The 23,772-nt window shown below is 44.9% G+C and overlaps 1 protein-coding gene across 15 annotated transcripts in view; it reads left to right on the top strand.

Annotated features, from left to right (window-relative positions):
- Myo81F (Myosin 81F) overlaps positions 1-23,772 on the top strand; it is a 2,624,640-nt gene that overhangs the window by 311,122 nt on the left and 2,289,746 nt on the right. The window contains exons 3-4 of one of the 15 annotated variants that reach the window (XM_070995765.1): positions 5,864-5,994; positions 6,070-17,289. The exons of the other annotated variants lie outside the window; for them this stretch is intronic. Of the exons in view, the coding sequence (XP_070851866.1) occupies positions 10,146-10,793 (648 nt within the window). The 5' untranslated portion in view covers positions 5,864-5,994; positions 6,070-10,145 and the 3' untranslated portion in view covers positions 10,794-17,289. Of the gene's footprint in view, positions 1-5,863; positions 5,995-6,069; positions 17,290-23,772 lie in introns of those variants that run through there. 15 annotated transcript variants of the gene reach the window in all.

Raw genomic sequence — 23,772 nt, 5'->3', positions numbered from 1 at the left:
AAATGAATTTGTCCCATATAAGTTATTTCGAAAAACAACCCAGCGCCGAGTAAAAGTTCAATTCGTTGTGAGTGATTGAAATTAGGGGCAGCGAGTGAAATGTTTTGCGGTATCCTCCACGATGTTGCATTTATATTGAAATGGGGTTGATAATCAGTAATACTGTGAGTCACAACCGCTGTGAATGCCGCACGATAGCTTGCATCCCGAATATCGAATTGCACAAGAATATCGACAGTCTTATCCGAGATCATGGAAGATTCCCCTATCCCAGAAATCGACGTTTGCGATCTTCTGTGATTCAAGCTTAGTTTGTTAGCTAAGCGAGAGGTTATAAAGTTTTGCTGGGAGGCCGAATCTAAAATTGCTCGGCAAGGCATAAATGCTCCAATTCTATTTCTGAAGTAGATAATAGCAGTTGGAAGCAGCACGTAGTCGATCGGCAAAATATTTAAGGTTTTGGGAGGAGGGCTTGGTAAATGATGATCAGGACGCGATGATGTATGCGAACATGATACTAATGCTGATGAAGTAGATGGTAATGGCTGAGAGCTCGAGGATGGGTCGCATGATGGAGATGAAAATGAGGTTGATGTTGCGGATGGGTCATGGTTCATGTGTAATAATGAATGGTGCTTCATGCGACAATACTTGCAGTGAGTCGACTTGCATTGCTGCAAACTATGCCCCTTGCGCAAACAGTTGAGGCCAAGGTGCAACTTCTTTGCTTCTCTATATCGAAGATTCGGACTCAAATTTAAAAATCGAGAACACTTTGGCAAATAATGATCCCGTGCATCGCAAAATAAGCATGTCAAATGATTTGAGTTAGTAGCAGATGCAATAAGTGTATTTTGGTTATATTTGTGCAAGTTTTTTCCCACCTGCTGGCCTGGTGTTTGAGTTACCAAGGCTTTATCCAAGTTTTCCATCTTCCTGCACCTCTTTTCCAAAAACGACTCCATAGCATCCCAGGTAGACAGCTCAGTGATTGACAAATCCTCGTCCCATTTTTCCCGCGTCCTCTGATCCAGTTTCCGAGTGACGATGTGAATTAAAAGTCCATCCAAAATTTGTTGCGTATTGGACAGGGTTCGAATTGCTCGCAGATGCGAATTCATGCAATCGCTCAGCTCCCGAAGACCCTTTGAAGATCCCTTCTTGACACCCTTTAAACCGAATATTGCCTGAACATTAACCAGCAAATTCATAGCCTTTTTAAAATTAGCATTCGAGGGTTCGAGCGAGCGTATGGTTTCCAGAGCCACGCCGCCCAAACTCGAACGCAAATATTGTAATTTTTCAATGTCGCTTAGCTCATCATCATTTCCGATGACCGTAGTGAAAGTCGCAAGAAAATCCGGCCACTCAGAGTAGGAGCCATGAAAACGAGCAATTTCCAAATTTGGCAACCGAGGCTTTCTAGATCGAAAAGAAAGATCCGCATTATTAGTGATGTCAATAGATGTTGAATTTGCAGCGGTTGAAGCCGGCAGTTGTGACTTGCGATGAGCCGCCAAGCCTCGGCTTAGTTTCGCCTTCACATCCATGAAGACTTCAGCAAATTCAATCCGATGGTCGCTCGAGATCTCTGCAAAGTCCAGTCTTTCCAACGATGTCTGCGCAGAATCAAATGTCTGGTTTAGGGAATTGATCCATTCCATTCACGCCAGCAAATCAGCTTCGTCAAACTGATTAACCGCATCAGCGTTTAAATAGCATTTCATCGAGCTCATTTGCCGCAAAATAGATTGGGCTTTGACTCGGTAGTAGTCGACGTCACTTGTGGATTCATTTTGAGCCCGAACCGAGTTTTCCGTATCAGACATTTTTCAATCACGAGAAAGAAAAAAAATGAAATGAAAATGAAGTAAAATAAAATGTCCGACCCCGTTAGAGGCACAAAACACCGTATACCCTTTACCGCGAAAACGTGAAGGTTAACAAGCGTCGCCGAGATGCAACGGAACCTTTAACTTGGTTGTTGTTGTTCTTGCCGATAAATTGCCTGCCTAGCAACAGCGGATTATGTAACTGGCAAACGAATCTATGTATGGCTATATGTACATATATATATGTAATATGCGCTATTAACAAAGATTAAATGCGATTCACTTTGTTAAGAATTATTTGCACAACACAGTTTTGGTGTTTTTTCACAGCGCAAAATGTACAAAAAATCAAACGGCCGGCTGTGCACTTTTATATGCACATATGTATGTATGTTCGTATGTTTGTGACCGAATGCACGATAACGACAGCGAAACAAAGCGTTTGTTTAAACTATATTAAACAATCGCGAGACCGAGTTGCAGACTCCGATAAAAACTGCTATCACGTCGGGGTCACCAAATGTTTATGGGGAAGACAACAAATATGCCACCCTTATAGTTATAATTAATAACGCACGAATAGGTTATATTAAAATGTATAGCGTTTATTCGGAGCGGCAGACGGACTGTGTATGCGAAAAAAGCTTGGCTCCAAGATCTTCATACAGACATATGCAGGCTTACAAAGTAGTTGCTGAATAGATAAGCGACAGCTTTAGTGGTATAAGAAAGAAGGCGAAAGATAAGCAGAGAGCGCTGCAGGTGCCGTCGTACACCTATGCGCGCATGACTAGGCGCTGGCGATCTGCTCCGAACACTGCCGTAAAAGAATTTTTGAAGATCAGTCCACCCAACTGTAATAGAATTAAGCTCGAAATCTACTCATCAATATCCGGAGAACCATTTCCAGTGAATGCAGAAAGCGAATCTTCAATATCTCTCAGAGTGAAAGTCATGGCTAAGGGTTGAGAATCAGTAGAATCTGACTCCTCGACGTGAGTTTCCTCGTACACTGACTCCTCTGAACTTTCTGTGTTTTCCTGCTGGTCAATATTTTCTCCCTCGAAATAGGAGATGAGTCTTTCCTGTAATACTGCTATGAGGCCTGAACTTGGTAATCTTAATTCTTTTAACTTGTTTTTAAGCTCTGCATCAGAAAATCGTGTGATCTCTTTAACATTCATATTTTCTAAACTTACATAACTTTTTTTATTTCCTAAACCAACCAAATATGAACTGCTTACTTTTCTCTTAAATTATTAAATAAGAACAATTTAAATGGGAATAAAATATTGTTTACGTTGCATAAAATCGTTTTGTTTAACTTCAAATTCGGTATTTCAATTCAATATAATGTATGCATGTATGGATTTACACTTTCGTATCGCCTGCTGTATCTAGTCTTTTGTTACTCATCTCTGATATTTGGCACTGCTTTCCAGTTTCGTCTCTGGTAAATCGTTGCAATAAATGCGGCAACCGTTGTCTGCTCTGATGACTGCTTTTCGAACTGCTTTTCAACTCCCTCTTCACTCGCGCCTTCAGTATCGCCTTCAACCACGCACGCCTTCAATATCTCCTTCAATATCGCCTTCAACCACGCCTTCAATGTCGCCTTCAACTTCAGTGGCGTCACTTTGCCGCCTCGTATCAATCACTTTATCTGGATCTCTGCTCCGTCGTGATCTCCTCCAGCTTTTACGTTTCCAAGTTTTCCTCCTGGTCGCTTTAGCCATTATTGTCGCTCTCTGCGACAACGGATTGTATAAACGCCTTTCGTCGTCTTCCGTTAGGAATTTACTTCTTTCCACAGAACCAATTTTGCCCTCAGATCTGCCAACTGCGCAATAAGTTTTGTAGTTTTGTAGTTTCAGAATTTCATAATACTTTGCAAAACTTGGTGGAATTGCGCAATGTGAAAATTCTACGCTCTTCTGGATGGTTTTTTAGTCTCTCTTTCTCGTAATCACTACAGTTTTATAACTTTCTAGTTTCTCCGTTTCGTTTTGTTCATTAAACTGCGATCGATGGATTCTTAACACAAGAACTTGATGGTTGTTTGGACGCGTATCACACTCAATTTTTCATTTATCGATTGTTCTTGGTCGAGCTCCCAAAATTGTTGCTTCCGTAAATTTATTTATTGATTATTAATAGTTTATTCTTCGATTAATACACTTCATTGATACAGTTTATATAATTAAGTTCACACATTAATTATTACTGAGACACACGCGACCTTCTTCTGCTGATGCTCAATCTCTACTCCACTCTTGCGCAATTTGCACGCTTTTTAACACTAATCTGTTACCAATAGGGCTGCCAATCCTACATATATCTGCTGAATTTTGTACAAGGCTAAAAGGTTTTTCTGATGGACACCTTAGTGGTCACCAGGTCACCATGTACCACGGTGTCTTAAACCTCATACTACCAGAGAACACCACAATTAACGGATTATCCATTAACGTGGCAAGGAGGTTTCTACAGGGTAAACGTCGGCAATCAGAGTAATCGACGTTTTTGAGTCGTTGTGGCTAGCTATGGCAGGGTTAAAGCTGCCGTCTTGATCTTAAGGAGAAAAAAGGTAAGAGGTAAAAAAAATATCTTCGCACTGGGTTTTTAATAACCTGGGTTCTGGGATAACTGGGATTACACACATAAGAATGAAAGCGAGACCGCCAAAGCACTATGTAGGATTCTCGCAAACAACAGGGGTCCAAAGCTAGGAAAAAGGAAGCTGCTTGCGATTGTCGGCACGCCCTAGCTGCAACACGCAGGCGTAGTTTGGGCAGACGCTGTATATAAAGCGGGCGTGAACTAGTGCGGAAAGCTAAGGAGATACGTGGCCTCAAGCCCCCGGCCAAAGAGCGCAGTCTGAAGCAAAATTTAGAGCCAGGAGCATCGAAAGGTGGCATAGCAGCACGGACCACTCCACAAAAAAACGCTAGACCCACAGTCTCATCCCGGACATCAGACCCAGGGTAGGACGGAATCACGGTATGGTATATATGGGCCGTTCTTTTACAAACCGAACCCCTCTTTTGGGTCACATTTTTGATTTGCTTGAAACTTTCACGTAAACTATTCGATAAAAAGGTAATCACGTGTATCAGGATTTTGCAGAAAAAAATAATTTTTTTATTGAAATATTTTAAATTTCCATAAACCCCAAATTTCAAAAAGGTCCTCTGTTTTGGAATGGGCAACTCTTGCTGTAGTTGTCCAGTTGACTTATTATACCCTTGCAGAGGGTATTATGATTTCAGTCAGAAGTTTGCAACGCATTGAAGGAGACGTTTCCGACCCCATAAAGTATTCTGGATCAGCATCACTAGACGAGTCGATCTAGCCATGTCCGTCTGTCCGTCCGTTTCTACGCAAACTAGTCTCTCAGTTTTACAGCTATCAGGCTGAAACTTTCCCAAGTCGGATTTCTTTTGTAGGTAGTATATAAGTCTTAACCAGCCGGATCGGACAACTATATCTTATAGCTCCCATAGAAATAATCGGAATAATAATTTTTAAAAATTATGTCTTTGGTGTTTTTTAACATATATACTCCTACGCTTGGAAATAAGATTTTTTAATTAATTCTGAATTTCGAATTTATTTCATCAAAATCGGACGACTATATCATATAGCTGCCATAGGATCGATCGCAAATGTGGTGGAAAAATAATATGAAACACATTATAGCTTCGGTGTTTTTTAACATACAACCTCCTACGCGTGGAAATAAAATTTTTTAATTAGTTTTGAATTTCGAATTTAATTTTGTCAAAATCGAACGACTATATCATATAGCTGCCATAGGATCGAAAATTGGTGGGAAAATAATATGAAACAAATAATAGCTTCGCTGTTTTTAGACATATTATATTATACTATTGCAAATATCATTTGTGGTAATTTTTGGAATTTTGAAGTGAATTTTATAATTATAGCTGCAAGGGTACGCAAACTTCGGATTTTTTTTATTAAGTGCTCTAAAACCTCTACTTTTAAAATAAATGCCATTTGTTTTGCAGCGTCATTTAACAGTCTCTCTCGCTCACTCTTCGATGCTTATGGCCATTATGCGTTCGTAGAAGAAATCAGAGGTCTTGATAGACCCAAGACTGTGAAGACTCACCTTTTTGACAATAAAATTATAACTAATGTAAGAACCCACTGAAGGAAGTAAAATACATTTTAAATGTTTGTATAAAATAACAGCATTCTTATTTGTAATTAGCTTCCTAAGAAAACAATCAGAACCAAAAAGCCGAATCCTAGGTACGGCAACCCCGCAACAAGACTACCAAACCGATGAAAATCTAGCCTAGACACAGCTCGATCGCAGCAAGAAACTCACCACGATCTAAAAAGGAGGAATTTTGTGAAATAGAGAGACGGTCACACTGGAAGAGAGGAACCAATCTCCGCGCGACAAAGACACGAGGCTTTTTGCTGAGAAACCGGTAACGATGACGGTCGGAGTTCGCGTCGGTATCAAGCGTCTCGCATTTCTACGGGGGACATCCAACCAAGGATCAAAGGGATTAACACGCGAGTGGTTCCATTTAGCAACCTGGCTGGAAGATACAGTGTGAGAATAGTGAAGGGTATTAGGAAAACAAGTGCGAGTGGTCAGGAAAATAACAATAAACAGAAATATTGTTCGACTGTGGAAATTGAAAATACGGGGAGTACCTTGTTGGGCAAAATTGCGTGGTAATTATAGCTAGTTTTCCCTGCGGATACGCGAGCGTTGTAGTTTTGGCTAGTTTTTCCTGCGACTACGCGGGCGAGGTTGTTTTAGCTAGTTTTTTCCTGCGGCTACGCTGGCGAGGTTGTTTCTAGCTAGTTTTCCCTGCGGCTACGCGGGCGATATTGTTTTAGCCAGTTTACCCTGCGGCTACGCGGGCGATATTGTTTTTAGCTAGTTTTCTGTTCTGGATAGTTTTTCCTGGGGCTACGCGGGCGATGTTGTTTCAGCTAGTTTTCCCTGCGGCTACTCGGGCGATGTTGTGCTGGCTAATTTTCCCTGCGGCTACGTGTGTATCAAGTTAATTTACGGTACCTTCCGCAAGCATTGCCAGTTCTATTGGATGGACGGGCCGAAAGCTGGTTCCGAACGAGCAAGTTTCAAGGTGCAACCTGGGCAGCCTTCCGCAGGGAATTTTAAAAATTCTTCTTACCGCCTAGATACTTTCACCGGCTGGAAGACCAAAACCGGAGCCGTGCCCAGAAGCCAGGTGAGCTGTTTAAGATTTACGTAGTAGACCTGCGCTTGCTCATGCAGCGGGCGGGGTACACCGAGGACCAGGAACTAGAACGAATGTATAAGAACATGCTCCCGGAATGCCACCTGTTCACCCGGAGGAAGGGTTTTGACATGCTCGCCGAGTTTGACGCAGTTGGTCGTGAACTACGAAGTCGTACGAAGCCGTGGAGACTGGAAGCAAACCATCCATCTGAAGGGTTAGCGACTGCCCCAATCCCAAAAACCTACGTGGCCTCACTACCGACCAACCCGCAGTTGTTATTCTGCTGGGAATGTGCTGTTGAGTGCTGCCGAAAACCGGAGTCGGGGAACGAGAACGGGCCTCAAGCGGTGGAGGACCGCTGAAGGAACCCGGAAAACTCCCCGAACCAGTAAACCATGTCTTAAAGTTCGAGCAGAAAAGGATTCGCGCGCTGTTAGTCCTCGGAGGGTAAACATTCATGACAACCATAGACACCGGCGCGACTAGAAGTTTCATCCGCGAATCAAGAGCACTGGAGCTTAACTGTGGGAATAACTGGAGAAGGGTGCGTACGAGGGTCCGACTAGCCGACGGGTCTCGACGTGACCTTACCCAAGCATTGATGGCCGACATTCAACTGGGATAAAACCAAGTAAGGATGCCCCTCTTAGTTATGCCCACAGTGCCCGACGATCTACTACTGGGAATATATTTCCTCTGCGGCAATAAAGCCACCCTTAGCTGTAGAGGGGATCACCTACAACTAGGATCCGCAACTGACACCGCTCCTGGTCCAGCCGGCTTACCAGCGAGGCACGGCGCACCGAACGAGGGGTGCACGGCAGTCCCTCCTGGTACAGCAGGAGCAGACGGTTTACCAGCGAGGCACCGCGCACCGAACGTGGCGTGCGCGGCAGACCCTCCTGGTTCAGCAGGAACAGCAGGTTTACCAGCGAGGCACGGCGCACCGAACGAGAGGTGCGCGGCAGTCCCTACTGGTCCAGCAGGAGCCGCAGGTTTACCAGCGAGGCACGGCGCACCGAACGAGGCGTGCACGGCAGTCCCTTTTGGTCCAGCCGGAACAGACGGCTTACTAGCAAGGCACGGTGCACGGAACTCGTATTCAGTCGAGGCCCCCCAGGAAGATCTAGACGGCGACGGCGCCCAAAAAAAGCAAGGACCAGCAGCTTGGGGGAGAAATCCAAGTGAGGAGCCCCATTTAAGTCACAGCCCCGTTCTGCCCCACATCGAGGAACAGGCCGTGGAACGAAACCCCTTCCGCCGACGTCATCGACCGGACAAGTAAGATTTCTAGAACCATTAGCGCACAGTCTTCACGAGCAGACCCTCAGTAACCACCATTCTGCAGTACACGCACCTGGAGAGGTCCTGGCCACCGTTAGTACCACAAAGGATTCTGGAAGTAGTGCGGAAACAGAAGATCAACGGGTGTGAGCCTTCCTCGAGTTTGAGTTGAGTAGATTGACAACCTCAAAGAGGTATCCAGTATCGCGGAGCACCACATCGTCATGCGAAACGATAAGCCCATAAAACAGTGGTACTACCCCAGAAACCCCGCTATGCAAGCCGTCATTAATCAACAAGTCGACGAGCTGCTGCGCGCTGGTCGTATCAAGCCTTCCAAGAGTCCACGTAGTGCTCCTATAGTGCTCGTTGGGAAAAAGACTGGCGATATCCGAATTATCGCCAACTTAATGCGCGGTCAATTCCCGACGCCTATCCGTTACCACGAATTCAACACATTTTGGAGCGGTTGCGTAACGCACTCTCGATCTCAAAAGCGGATATAGGCAAATCGCAGTTGTCCCTTCAAGTAGTGAGTACACCGCACTCACGGTGCCGGGACGAGGGCTGTTCCACTGGAAGGTGATGCCCTTCGGACTCCAGTCTGCTCCAGCCACGTTTCAAAGGGCTCTCGACAGCGTCATAGGTTCCGACATGGAACCACACGCGTTCACTTATTTAGATGATATCATAGTCATCGGTACTACCCTCGAGAAACACTTGCAGAATATTAGAGAAGTCTTCAAGCGACTCTATAAGGTGAACCTGAGACTCAACAGAGAGAAATGCAGTTTTTCCAGCGGAGCATAAAGTATTTGGGACATGTTATAAGCGAAGCAGGTTTACATACTGATCCGGACAAGACCGCAGCAATCCGAGAGCTCAAGCCGCCTTCAAATTTACGGGAACTACGTCGTTGCCTCGGCGTCGCGTCGTAGTATAGACGATTCGTGCCAAACTTCGCGACCATCGTGGAACCCATGTACTTCCTCAGGAAAGGCAGTAGGTGAAGTGGAGGGCTATCGATTTGATGTTGTGACCGATCATCTGGGCCTAAAATGGTTAAATTCTATCGACAACCCCACTGGACGGATAGCAAGATGGGCACTAGAGCTCCAGCGGCACCAATTCGATGCACGTTATCGATGTTGGAAGATCGACATCATGGCGGACTCATTATCCAGGCAACCACTGGACACGGTACAACAAGTCCGAGTAGAAACGCCAGAATGTAAATGGATCAAGAAAATGGCAAGCCTAGTAACCCAGCAACAAGAGAAATTCCCTCACTACCGCTTGGAGCGAGAACAACTCTACCGTAGGATGGGAACGGTACCCGAGGAGGAGGACGAAACCCTCTGGAAACTATGTGTTGGCCGAGGATATCGCCTTCGAGTACTACACGAATGCAACGACCATCCCACAGCTGGAAACAGCCGAAATACTACTGGCCGGGATTATTTCGAGAGGTAACCCAATACGTTTGTCGATGCCTAACTTGCCAGAAGTACAAGGTGAGTCAGCGAGAACCAGCTGGACAAATGTTTACCCGTCAAGTAGAGGAACCTTTTAGAGTAGTTTGCGCTGATTTTATGGGTCCCCTTCCACGCTCTCGGCATGGGAACGCCCTCCTACTCGTGTTTCTGGACGCTTTCAAGAAATGGGTGGAACTGGTCCCACTTCGAAAAGCCATGACAGCACTTCTGGAGAGAGCATTTAGGAATAGAATCCTCAGCCGCAGTTCACAAGCAGGTCTTTCAAGGCGTTCTGTAAGGGCATGGGAATGGAACTCCAATACACGGCCCCTTATAATCCCCAACAAAACCCCACCGAAAGAGCCAACAGGACCATTAAAACTATGGTAGTGACGTACCTAGACGGAGCTGAGCAGAGTAAGTGGGACGAACTACTGCCAGAACTCTCACTGGCCATAAACACGAGCGTGTCCGACACTACAAAGTTCAGTCCCGCCTTTTTAGTACAAGAAAGAGGCCCTAGGCTGCCAAACACCTTGTTTGATCAGGTCACTCCGGTTCAAGCCACGGATCACCCGACTCTGGAGAGGAAAGCAGAACGAATGAGAGAATTGTTTCAAGCCGTCAGGGACAACACTGCGCGAGCATCGGCCGAACAGAGCCGCTATTATAACCTCCGCCGCCGGGAGTGGCGACCCACCGTAGGATCCTGGGTACTACAGAGCCGGCACATCCTTTCAAAGGCCTCAGAAGGGTTCACTGTCAAGCTTGCAGCCAAATACAATGGACCCTTTAAGGTCCACAAGTTTCTCTCCCCAAACCTCCTCCAATTACAGGTTCCGGGAACTCGACGACGCAGCATCGCCGGCCTCAGCGACTTGAATGAATACCATCCGGACGACACCGACGAGGACAACGAACGGGCAGTTCAGACCTCGGACACACAATAACAGTGTCCGTACCCCCGGAGAACGAGACGACTCGTAAACTAAGAATCTAAAATATTTTAAATAACAGAGTTAAGAAGCACATTGTTAACCTTAGACTAACCTATAAACCAGTCGCACGACAGTATAGGGAACAAATAGTCCGCAGTTGTAGGGTATTTAAGAATATTTCAAGTCTCATATGTTTACCGCACCACGGAAAACAATATGCACCAGCAGCCCTCCCCAGATCCAACGCTCCAACCGACGCCGCTTCCGACGCCGAGGACTCCACCCAGCGACAGGACAGCCCTTCGGAAACCTCCACACATGGACTCCCGGTTGACTCGTGGGACGAACCCAACTCCTCGATTCAGGAAGCTCTGGAAAATCTGACTGACGAGCTACCGGACTTCACACTTTAGGATATACTCGAGCTGTGAAAAGTCCGTGGAGGCCCCCTCGAGCTCGATTCAGAAGCCAGCCATGGAGTGAAACACGACGACAACCCACCACAGGAGCCACTCGAGCTCACCACCCGTCAAAGCAACCAGGGACATGCGATCGAGGAGCCCTGTGACTACCGGTTCGGGCACTACCAAAACCACACTACCAAAACCCCAGAACGCCACCCCCGAGCTACGAGTCTGTGTTCGGACCTGGTCCGTACCCGAGCCCATGAACAATGGCCGCCAACAGCCGACGACGACAAGAGAAAGTCCGCTGCGGTGCAGCCGTAGTCATCGAAATCAGTTCGACATTGGAAAGCGACAACCCCATCGGTGCGTCTTCCCAAAGACATGGTCCAGATCCATTCGACGGTCCCAGCACCTCCCGGCAGGACGCTGCTGCTAGACAGCCATCACCGATGCGACTACGTCGCCTTCGAATCATCCGGGCACGACACGACTCATCGTCATCGGACACGTCACAAGGGTCAACCACACACCCGGCCCGACGGTTCGGCCAGGTCCAGGTTTCAAACCAAATCTCCCCGGTCATGGTCAACGGCCTACCCGGGTGGATTATCCAGACGCCGGGAGGACTTATTCTAGAGGGATTACGGACTCATGTGTTGCCTTGGCTGAATCAGCCCCGAGAACGAGACCTTTGCCGGTTTTAAATTCAACCGCGTCCAAGTTACCAAAAAGGGACGACTACGCATTACTTTGCGTATGAAGGGGGTGTGAGGAATCACAATTTTGACATTAACATTATAACTAATGTAAGAACCCACTGAAGGGAGTAAAATAGATTTTAAATATTTTCCTTACCCTTCCTAAGAAAACAATCAGAACCAAAAAGCCGAATCATAGGTACGGCAACCCCGCAACAAGGCTACCCAACTGATGAAAATCTAGCCAAGACACAGCTCGATCGCAGCAAGAAACTCACCACGATCTAAAAAGAAGGAATTTTGGGAAATAGAAAGACAGACACACTGGAAGAGAGGAACCAATCTCCACGCGACGAAGACACGAGGCTTTATGCTGAGAAACCGGTAACGAGGACGGTCGGAGTTCGCGCCGGTATCAAGGTTCTCGCATTTTTACGGGGTAAGAGGACATCGATCTGCACCAGCCACGCTGCACAGGAGAGTAGATGCCGGCAAGCAAGAATCAAAAGATTTAACACGAGAGCGATTCCCTTTAGTAACCTGGCTGGAAGATACAGGGTGAGAGGAGTGAAGGGCATTAGGAAAACAAGGGCGAGTGGTCAGGAAAATAACAAGAAATAGAAATATTGTTCGACTGTTGGGCAAAATTGCGTGGTAATTATAGCTAGTTTTCCCTGCGGATACGCGGGTGTTGTAGTTTTGGCTAGTTTTTCCTGCGGGTACGCGAGCGAGGTTGTTTTAGCTTGTTTTCCCTGTGGCTACGCGGGGGATATTTTGCTGGATAGTTTTCCCTGCGGCTACGCGGGCGATATTGTTTTTAGCTAGTTTTCTGTTCTGGATAGTTTTTCCTGGGGCTACGCGGGCGATGTTGTGCTGGCTAGTTTTCCCTGCGGCTACGCGGGCAATATTTTTTTAGCTAGTTTTTCCTGCGGCTACGCGGGCGAGGTTGTTTTAGCTAGTTTTTTCCTGCGGCTACTCGGGCAATGTTGTGCCGGCAAGTTTTCTTGCGGCTACGCGGGCAATGTTGTGCTGGATAGTTTTCCTGCGACTACGCGGGCGATAATGTTTTAACTAGTTTTCTGTTCTGGCTAGTTTTCCCTGCGGATACGCGGCCAGTGTTGTTCTGGCTAGTTTTTCCCTGCGCCTACGCAGGCGATATTATTTTAGCTAGTTTTCCCTGCGGCTACGCCGGCGATGTTTTGCTGTCTAGTTTTCCCTTTACGTGGGCGATGTTGTTATAGCCAGTTTTCCCTCGGCTACGAGGGCGATATTGTTTTTAGTTAATTTCTGTTTTGGCTAGTTTCCCTGCGGATACGTGGGCAGTGTTGTTCTGGCTAGCTTCCCCAGTGGATACGCGGGCGGTGTAGTTCTGCCCAGTTTTCTCTGCGGATACGCGGGCGGTGTAATTCTGGCTAGTTTTCGCTGCGGTAAAATTATACGCGGGTATAATGAACTTATTACCAATGCGCATGGATTTTGGTACGATTTCCCGCTAGTACTCCCGAGTTTCCGACCCCAGGAGTTCCTAAAACAAATCCCTTTGAACGATACATCCGCCCTCAATTGTCCCAACAGATTATAAATTTATCTGGGGAAGATCCTTGGTGGACTGAGACGCCGACCCCAGCATATCGCATCCTTACAAGACCCAAGAATGCATGCGGTGTGCAATCTGGATTAAATTGCAAAATATTGATTATAATTTGGTTATAATTTTTTAATGACTTCTCCGGCTTCAGTAACTTTTGTCATGTAGAAGAGAACAAGCTCTCATTTAAATTTTTACAAAATATTGAAAAGTTTGGGCGTAGACGGGTTTTAGTGATGTAATCGTTTGTGGGCGTTAGAGTGGGCGTGGCACCCTACTGAAACTAACTTGCGCTGCGTATGAATCCCAAGAATCTGCCAGTCCCAACACTCTATTTATATATATATATATACATATAAATAATATCTTCCAGAAGCCAGGATCCGGAGCGTCGAGATCTCATCGCCCAGGATTTTAAAAGGGGGTAAGTTTGTCGGAACACGGTTCGTCGCTTTTTTGGCTGTTTATAGTCAGATAGTCAAAGAGGCAAAAAGTCGAGCATCCGACACTTTCGGGGCTCTGCGGACCGAAAAGCGGTGGAAAACCCGCAATCGACCGGCCAAAGGTGGTCCCCGCCGAATAAGAGACGCTACAATGGGAGGTCAGAAGACAGGCAGGATCCAGCTCGCTACTGGAGGTGGCCAAAGCAAGCACAAAGAGAACCGAGTCTATGGGGGAGTGCATAGCTCATGTGCTGACCGGTGAGGCGGATGTCCGATTCCCTTCGGAGGACTCAAAAGTGGCGGTCCTCGAAATCCAAAAAGAAGTCAGATATTGCCGCAGCTCGGTTCAAGGGGTATAGGAACATAAACCAACAGATGCGGAAAATGCTGACCTAACTGCTGTAATTGCAACAGTTCGCAGAAACTCTGTCCAAGCAGGGGCATAGCAGCTACTATGAACTCGAGCGACCCCAAAAAGACCTCGTGAACAAACGACACGCCTATGTGGGTGCTCGCCGAATAAGAGATTAGGGAGGTTAGATGACAGACAGGAACTAGGTCGGATGCCCTAGTTGTGGCTAGTGGCTAACCTACGCAGAGCACCTTGAGGTGATTCAACGTTCAGCCATGACAACGGAGAGGTTCAAGCGATCTACGTTCTAACCGAGAAATGCTTCTGAGGCTGAAGAAAGCGCCTGGTCCCAGTGCAGAGCCTCGCAAAGGTAACATCAAAGGAGGATATAGCAGGGGCTTTGAACAAGAAGCTAGGAGTCACGTACGACTCTAAGGACTTATCTAAGTCACTCAGAGCTAATAGGAGCGGCCTTCAGATAGCCACTCTGATTTTACCGACAACGACAGCTAATATGTTATTAGACAAGGGAAAAATAAGGATTGGGTGGGTTATTTAACGCGTTAAACCTGAGCTTTCGCCAATGTGATGCTATTAATGCCTTAAGCCTAAATACGACGGAAAAGATCACGAGGCAAGGAACTCCAGCAAGAAGCCACACTGAATACCACTTTCTTGCAGCTTTAATGCATGTCATTCATCGAGGCTGTCCAAAAATGCATCCTTACCCAAAAAAATACGGAGCTCAGGATCAAACGGAGAAGGTGGCTATCTGGTAGTGTGGCCAAAATTCTACATACCTAAGTAATTTAAAGACTCCAGAAGGAGCTCAAAGTTAAACGATCTGTGGGTGTACAGTTTCTACATAGCCCGTAGTTAGTCACTCGATGAGTCCGTCTACACTCGCCTGCAATGAATGCTGGCGACTTAAACGCATGGGCCACGGAGTTGCCAGGAGACTTATTGTGGTAGAACCTTTTGAACGCTGGGTCAAACCCTACATTTTGGAAAACTGGAACACAGTTGATAATCGATCTGACGTATATAAGTACACGCACGGCAGCGTCGGTGACGTGTGAGATCAGGAAGGCGTGAACCGCGTGCGACCATTGCGCAATTATTACCAGCAGGCAGTGATGACCAAAGTTAAATAGGCCTGTGACGCCAGTATACGAAGCAGCAAAAGTTTCATAGGACGCATAGCAGTCTACTGCTGGAACCAGGAGATTGACGATGCCCGCCGAAAACTGGCCGCGAGGAACCTAAAGCTTCCAGTCCCCCCGGAAGATCTACAACCACAAGCGAAAAACCGTAAAAAATACCTTTAAACTAGCTAAAGGCGTTGCTACCTGAAACTGTACGATGAAGCAAAAGATGATCTGTGTGGTAAGGCAAACAAGGTGGTAATGAAAAAGACAAATGAGCTTAACGACATTACACCAACAGACGCTGGAAATATCGGACAGATCGTCTGACAACTGTTCCCTGCGTAAGAAGCGAGGCCCGAAGCGGAGGCCATACCATCGACCTTCCAAGTTTTAACAAGTACGATTGGACTTCAAACAGGGATAAGCATCATCGGGTTCGACCATAGAGGAGGTGGAGAATACCACAAACAGGGCCAACCAATGATTGGAGGTTGACTAGGAGTAGCTGAACTGGATCTGGCGGGGAACCCACTGGATGCACACAAGAAGGCCGCAAGTGTTACTGTGGCGCTTTTACGCATGATGCTCAACCACCAAGGCCCTAAATCATCAAGCAGGAAACTGCTTTTTATTGTTCCAAAGTTTTTCATTCTCTACGCAGCACCAACTTGGGCTCAAGCGGCGAGTACAAAAACATTCCTGAGTGGCATCAAACTCCAAGTAAGCTCAGCATTCCGAACGGTCTCCACAGAGGCAATATTAGTGAGTAGTGGCATAAGACTTTCCAGCATAGCCAGATGCTAAGCGGACTCGGCTTCTTTAAGAAGTACATCTGTCGTTTTAGTAACGAAGAAAGCCCCCTATGCGACATCTGCGGAGTTCCCGAGGACGCCGAACACGTGCGGGGGTTCCCTATTTAGGTTTCTTGTCTAGGTCACTTCTAGCCATAATAGGACCAATTTGTTTTTTTTCCAAAAAAGTTTGGACTTTTCTCGATCAACGCTCCATAAAACTTTTACATGTATGACTACGTTTGATATTGGTTAAAGATTAATAAAAATATTACCTCGGCAGAAAAACGGAATTATCACATTTTGGTGCAATCATTTTTCACAACTTTCTCGTGGATTATCACGACAAAAAGTGCATCGATGAACTTAAATCTTTGTATGGCGATAAAGCAACATTCTGTGATAACTGGTTTTATAAATTGGCCGACGCTCGCTCGAAGGCGAAGGTAGGTGGCAGCGTACTCTGCCTAGAGGGTCAACTGTGCTCAGGGAAAATGATAGTGGGGTTTTGCTACCTAGAGAACCGCGCCGTCACATAAACTTAATTAGATAGACAAACCAAAGCCCGAAGAATCTAAATTTATGCTTAGTGTGGGAATTGTAAATGCAAATTAATTCCTCTTCAAAACGCAGCCAATCTTGCCTAGGCTCGCTTTGCGTATGTGGCCAATTCCTTTGTTAATGATGCACAGTTACTTCAGGTGTCCCAATTCTCAAATGTTTATTTCATATTAGACTTCATTCATAAAAGTAAACAAAAGTCTTAGCAAAGTAACTTAAGGTTAGCTCACCCATGGCAAATCAAACATATAATGGGTATACTCTTCATGAATATTCTTCTTCCAAGAACACTACGATAGGTTTTACGATAGCATTTAAGTTTTATAAGAATTAAAGTAATATTTCACAAATATACGATACTTGAATCTATAAATTATGTAAATTGGCTCAGATTGAGGTTAACATACGGTCGGCTATGCTGTACTTGCAACACATATACTTTCAATTTGGATCCAACGCAGTCGACAGGTGGGTGTGTGCTGTATGATATATGTATGCTGAGGGAACTGCAAAATATGGTTAGTTAACAGTCAATCTAAGGCCAATTATACATACTGTACCCGTTTAGTATTCTTATTGTCTACGAAAATTAAATCTATTTTAAATGCAAAAAATGCTTCAATATTCAGATAGACTGCCGAGATTCGGGATGTGAATCCTTAGCTGGGTGGTGGTAAATTCAACAGCTAGACCGTGGGATAGTTCAGGAATCCATGGAGCTCGCTTATCCGCGAAAATGTTCGTGTAGGTCGTTGCGATGGCCAACCTACGTTCCGGTCTAGGCTACTCACGAAGGTTCAAGAGAATCTCCCGTAAAACACGTGTACCGATCTAGGTTTTTTTTATGTAGTACAAAGGGTTGAAAAGCTTGGCACGGAACTTGAAATGATCCGGCTGCAAGCGACTAGGCTGTGAAGCGTCGAACTTAAAAGCTTAATAAAAAACAAATTATTATGCACTTTATAATCTTTTCCGTGACAAATCGTATGCTGCCCGAAGACAACAAAGAATGGAGAATCAGCTATTGACTGGTGTATATGACGACGCAGAGAACAATTTAAACTACCAAGATTTCTTTTCCATTCTCTCTTACCGGAACGTGTGTATGCTCTTAATGCAGCATTGGTAGACCTATTAAATCTTTCTGCGGCATTAGACTGCGGCGAATACGCCGCAGGTATGTCACAACAACTTGGTAGTAAACTTCTTAACCGGTTTCAGAAACGTGGATTTCGATAGAAAGATTCCTATTTGACCACTTGTCATTCTTGGAAAAGGTCCAATGAAATGTATGTAAAATCTTTGAAATACTCGTTCGTTAACAACTTGCTGTCCATTTGGCTATACCGCAGTGAGAGGAAGATAGCTGATCGTGAGCTGCCTTGATTATACCTTCTCTAAGCTCGACAGGAACTTCAAGCTTCCAGGAGTCTTTAGCAGCCTCGGACGAGGTATTAGAGAAACAAACCCTGTTATAAAGAAAACCATCTTTGACTTGAAAAGGCTGTAGTTGAGACTGCGTTAACTTTTCTTTAAGTTGTGAATAGCTAGAGGACTGAAAAAATTCGGCTTCCACGTCAATTCTTGGAAAACCTTATTATCCGATTCGAAACCCCTTGAAATAGCATCGACTACCACATATTCGCTACCACGACGATGTTCTATGCTGAAACTATTCCGTTTTCATCACATTGAAAAGCGCTCCCACACCGTTGATCGTGACATCACACTGCACAATAAACAGTTTATCGTAATTGGTATGCACTAATAATGGAGCAGTGGTCAGATCATTTTTAAATTGTTCAAAATAAACTTGGGCGTTGTCGTTCCAGTGAAAATCTTTACCTCGCAACAACTCGGGTAGGTGGAATGTTCGTTCAGAATATTGGTTAATAAACCGTTGATACCAACCGGTCATCTCGAGAAATCTCTTAAGTTGACGTTTGGCTTGAGGAACAGGAAAGTTTGACGCTGCGGTTACCTTATTGGGATTCACTTGCAAAGTCCCCCCTAACAATGTATCCTAAATACTCGAGTTTTTTTAAACAAAACTGATTTTTGGCGATATTAACAGTACTCTTACTGTCTTACTGCCTTACGAAGTTGCGTAGCGACTTCAGCCAGATGATAAAGATGCTCTTCGAAACTTTAAGACATGACTAATAGCTCATATAAATATACCATTACGTGCGAATTCATTCTATAAAGTATTACTTTATCCATAAGGCTAAAAAGAGTTTGCGGAGCACTAGGTAGTCCGAAAGGCGTTCGTGTAAATTGATATAAAGGACAGTTAGGTATAGTTAATGCAGTTTCTGGTTTCGATTCTATGTCCAGACACATCTGCCAAAACGCATCCTTTAAATCAATTTTCGATGAGCTGTGAACGGAGGTAAGCGAATTAGTAAGCCTGTGACGGAGTTAAGCTTTCTAGAATCTAAGCAAATTCGCACTTTGTCTGGTTTTAAGACAAGAACTGCCGGAGAAGACCAGGCTGACGCGGGCGCGTCAAGACTAATCATGCGGTCTACTTCTTGGCATAACTGAAGCTCTTCTTCCAAGACCGAATAGTTGCCAAAAATCCTTTCCGTAGGTTATATCTTGTTATACCCGTTACTCGTAGAGTAGATTCGGAAAGTATGTAACAGGCAGAAGGAAGCGTTTCTGACCCCATAAAGTATATATATTCTTAATCAGGATCACTAGCCGAGTCGATCTAGCCATGTCCGTCTGTCCGGATGAACGCTGAGATCTATAAGAGAGAAACTATAAGAGCTAGGCTATTGAGATTTGGCGTGCAGATTCCTTAGCTTCTTACGCAGCCCATTTTTGTTCAGCAATGTGCCACGCCCACTCTTACGTCTACAAACCGCCCAAAACTGTGGCTCCTACAGTTTTGATGCTAGAATAAAAATTTTAGCTGAAATGTATTGTTCTTATCAATACCTATCGATTGACCCAAAAAAAAGTTTGCCTCGGCCACTCTAACGCCCTCAAACCACCCAAACCTGTGACGCCCACAGTTTTCATGCTAGATAAAATATTTTAACTGAAATGTATTGGTCTCGTCAATACCTATCGATTAATAACTTCCTCCCACTACGCTTTTGTTAACTCAACAATCAAGCAAGGGCAAGAAAGTTTTGTTAAATAATTGCAATGCGAAGTAGGGACGGTTGTCATTGTCCTGCCTAACAATAAAGGGATACGACATACTTCTTCGTTTCGCGCTGCTGCTTCCTCATTCGATTAGCCGATCAAGTGTTGCTGTAGTTTGTTCGTAGTTTAAATATTTCCGCTCTACGCCGATAATAATTACGTTCACGTTCATGGTAGTGGATCATTTTAAAGATTCGTGAGGACTCTGGAGTCCGGTTTGTTTTGTCTAACTCTGGGTTAGAAGTGGTCGAGACAGGTTGAGAGTCAACTAAAATAGAAGATGAAATATGATTGGTACCGACTACTGATGCTGAACTTGAAAAGCAACTCGGCTTTAAGTGTCAAGACGACCACAACCATAGCAAAATAGGCGTCTGGCTTTGAGGCAATCGTGATATCTTTGTCCGGATTCCTAACAATTCCAACATTACGAATTGCATTTATTTCGATGTCGCTCAGGTTTTGATAATTCTCTTCGTCCCTAGACTCTTCCTGCACATTTACAAATTGCGTGTTTAGAGGCGGTCGGGCTGCCTATCTACCTGCCATGCTATCGTTCGTGCTTGTGGCACTCTGCTCACAAGTAGGCAATGTTTGGGGTCAAAACATGTAACAATTCTAGTCGTAATTCAGTTTAAAGGTTCTTTTTATCATTGATATCTAGTTCACTGTCGGTCATAGGCTCACGCAAGGCGTCTGCAATCGTTAAGATTGCATCTAGAAATTTTTCAACATTTTCTCCGGTTTTCTGCTTCCTATGCCGAAGAGTGTCTTTAATCTCTTCCTCAGTGTGCTGTTCTCTATATTTCTCGCGGAGTCTTCTGCACAGGTGATCATCGCAAAGTGATCGCTTTGTATAGATCTTCTACCGTCCACCTTGAGGTTTTGTAGAGTACTGGGCTGTCAAAGGTTAGGCCAACCTTACTTTTGGATGGCCTCCAACTTTTAGTAAGGATGTTCCTCGTGGCGTTGAGCGACTGGATCCCCACTCCGTGGCTCAGGCGTTGAAGTCTCCTGCAATGATCACTGGTGAGCATCGTCAATCAGATCGAAGATTATGTCCTCGAACTCTTGTAACGTGGAGCACTGTGCTATGTAGCAGCTTTATAGGAACGTCCCATTGTGTTTTGCCCTTACGTATCCTCCAGATTGCTGCGCCTAATCCTGGATTCGTATCCATACTCCGTCGTGCTTCGGTGTGTATGGCTCACTGAGGAATGCCACATATATGTGCTTCTTCAGGTCTGATTGCGCGAGCAGGTTTGGGCTGCTCTGCAGTGTTTAAGGTTCAGCTGCAGCGCCCTAACTCTCCTTGAGAGAGTGCATTCTGATATTCCAGCCAGTCCCTGGGGCTCCTTTCCGTATGCATAGCAAGCATTTCGATGGGTAGTTGCAATTCTTGCTGCAGTGGCCAGTTTATACTCACTTGAGGCACCTGTCCTTGGAAACGGCATGTTTCGTGTGGCACTTTCTGGAGGTGTGCCCATACCATATGCACTTGAAGCATCTTATTACCTCCACTTTTTATCGACACTTGTCGCCAACTCAACGATGTCTAGTATCTCGATTGCAATACTGGGATGCATCGCCCAAACCTCAGCTTGACCTGAGAGTGATGTCCTATTGGCTTCTTGGACCTCTTGTGTTGCTGGGTCAAAAGAGCGTTTGCGTCCTTGATAATCATCAGCACTTCTGAGTAGGTCGCCTCTTCTGTACACTTTGCCAGAATTGCATCTCGAAGTTGTAACGAACTGATTTTGTTGGTCTGCTCGCTACGAGATTCGAGCGGCTAGCTAGATTGTGTGTTCATCTGACTAGTGAGAAAGCACAGAATTCAGGGGTTTTCAGTAGGTTTATTTCGGTTGGATTGTTACAGCGGATGGGTGGCTCGGTTTGCCAGGATATCGCCATTGGCGAACTCCTGGTAGTGTTTGGGTAACGCACACTGGACTTAGACCTCGTGGCAGGATTTTATTGATCAACTCTGACGGACCCGTTGGGCGATGTACCAGGGTTTAGTCGTGACAATAGTAAGAAATAATCGCCTTGACTTAGCCGCGTGATGCCCTCAGGACCCCATCGGGGATTCCTGTTGTCCCAATCCCAAAAGCTGGTTGCTGCTAGACAGGTTCCTGACTTTGATTGACTTCTCGTGATCGACTGATCCAGTTGGAAGCGCTCTGCGGCCTTATATCGGGAACCGTTACACCCCATATGCACACGACCCGCTGGAACTCTTTGTGAATCCTCTTTGAACTACTGGCCCTCTGCACACCGCTTCCAACTGGAATTCTACGTCTTGGCGCCTTCCTGCTGATTCTCCTGTGGCACGCAGGCGCGCCGTCCCGCTGATGAGATGTGTCTACTCCTGGTCCAAAGTTCACGACAAAGTCCAGTAACAACACTATAGAGTGAGGGTTGTGAGGCGTTTATTCACGGCTGTGGGTCTCTGTCTTGTGCTCTTTGCGCTGATGTTTTTCAGTATACCAATTCACTTAAACACAAAATATATATAAATAGTATGCCAGAAGCATGCGACGTCTTCAACGGCTGATAGAGAGACTCGTCTTCTCCAATTTTTCATCAGGATTCGCACTTTGTCGTTTCGATTTATTATTATTATTATTTATTATTATTATTTAATGTTTTAAGCTTCCTAACGCTACAAGTTCCAAAACTTATAAATTACTGCGCTAGTCACAACTGGTAAACATATTTAAATTTGGACAAAATTGGTTCTTAAATCTAATGACATACATTGTTACCTTGTTTGTTGAACATTTAGAATGACAAATAAAGTTAAATCGAAACAAAAAAAACTGAGGAAAAAGTTTTCGGGATAAGTCGCAATGTTAAGATAGGATATTATACCTTATAGCAGACTAGAACTGCTATTTTTTAGGTGTGAGAGAAGTTTTGTCTTAAATGGTGTTTCGCTCCTAGTTTCTTTTATGTAGTTGGGAAGCTCGTTCCACTTTCTAATCGCATTTATAAAAAAAAAATTGTCTGTTTGAAACCTGTGTCGGATGCAGATAATATTCTTCGTTCTTGTAGATCTGGAGAAATGTAAGTTTTCAAATAAGTATGATGGCTCTCTGGTAACTTTGTGTAAAAAGATTATTGTTCTACTTTTCGTATAATCTGCCAAGCTTATACCAAATATCTTGTAAGCAAATTGAGTTACATGGTCAGATCTATGCAAATTAAATATAAAGCGCGTAATTCTATTGTATGCTATTTTCAGTTTATGTTGGCTTGCTACAGTACAATTTGCATAGATCTCTAGACCATAGAAGAGTGTGGGTATTATACAAGACTCCGCAATTAGAAGACTCACATTAACAGGTAGTGACAAGGATCTTAATAGTCTGTATGTTTTGCCTACAGCTTTGTTTACGTTGTCATTCTAGTTCAAGGTTCTATTAAATGGGATATCCAAATTATTGGCGGTTTCCACGTACTCCATTGGTGTTTTGCTAATCATCAGGGGGAATAAATCAATATTGCAAAATGACTTCTTTTAAAAAATGATAAAGCACTTTGATTTTAATGGATTGATAGCAAGACCGTTGGTTTTTGCCCATTCATTTACTTTTCCAAGGTCCATTCTACAATTATCTAAGCACTCACTAATTCTGTTCAAAAGACGACTAACATACATCTGAACATCATCAGCATATAAATGGACATTACATGTCGAGAGCACTGACGGCTTTTGCGGCTGGGTCCTTATATTTTCGCGCATTTCCTGAATCCAGCCGCATGCTGCAGAAGCTTTCGCCGCCGATGTCTCCGTGATCCCTCTGAGCTCACCAATCGAAACAGTCACTCCGATAAGAAATTC

This window comes from Drosophila suzukii, chromosome 3, assembly GCF_043229965.1.
Source record: "Drosophila suzukii chromosome 3, CBGP_Dsuzu_IsoJpt1.0, whole genome shotgun sequence".
Classification (NCBI taxonomy): domain Eukaryota; kingdom Metazoa; phylum Arthropoda; class Insecta; order Diptera; family Drosophilidae; genus Drosophila; species Drosophila suzukii.
The sequence above is the reverse complement of the archived record's forward strand: the minus strand, read 5'-3'. Positions and strand labels throughout refer to the sequence as shown.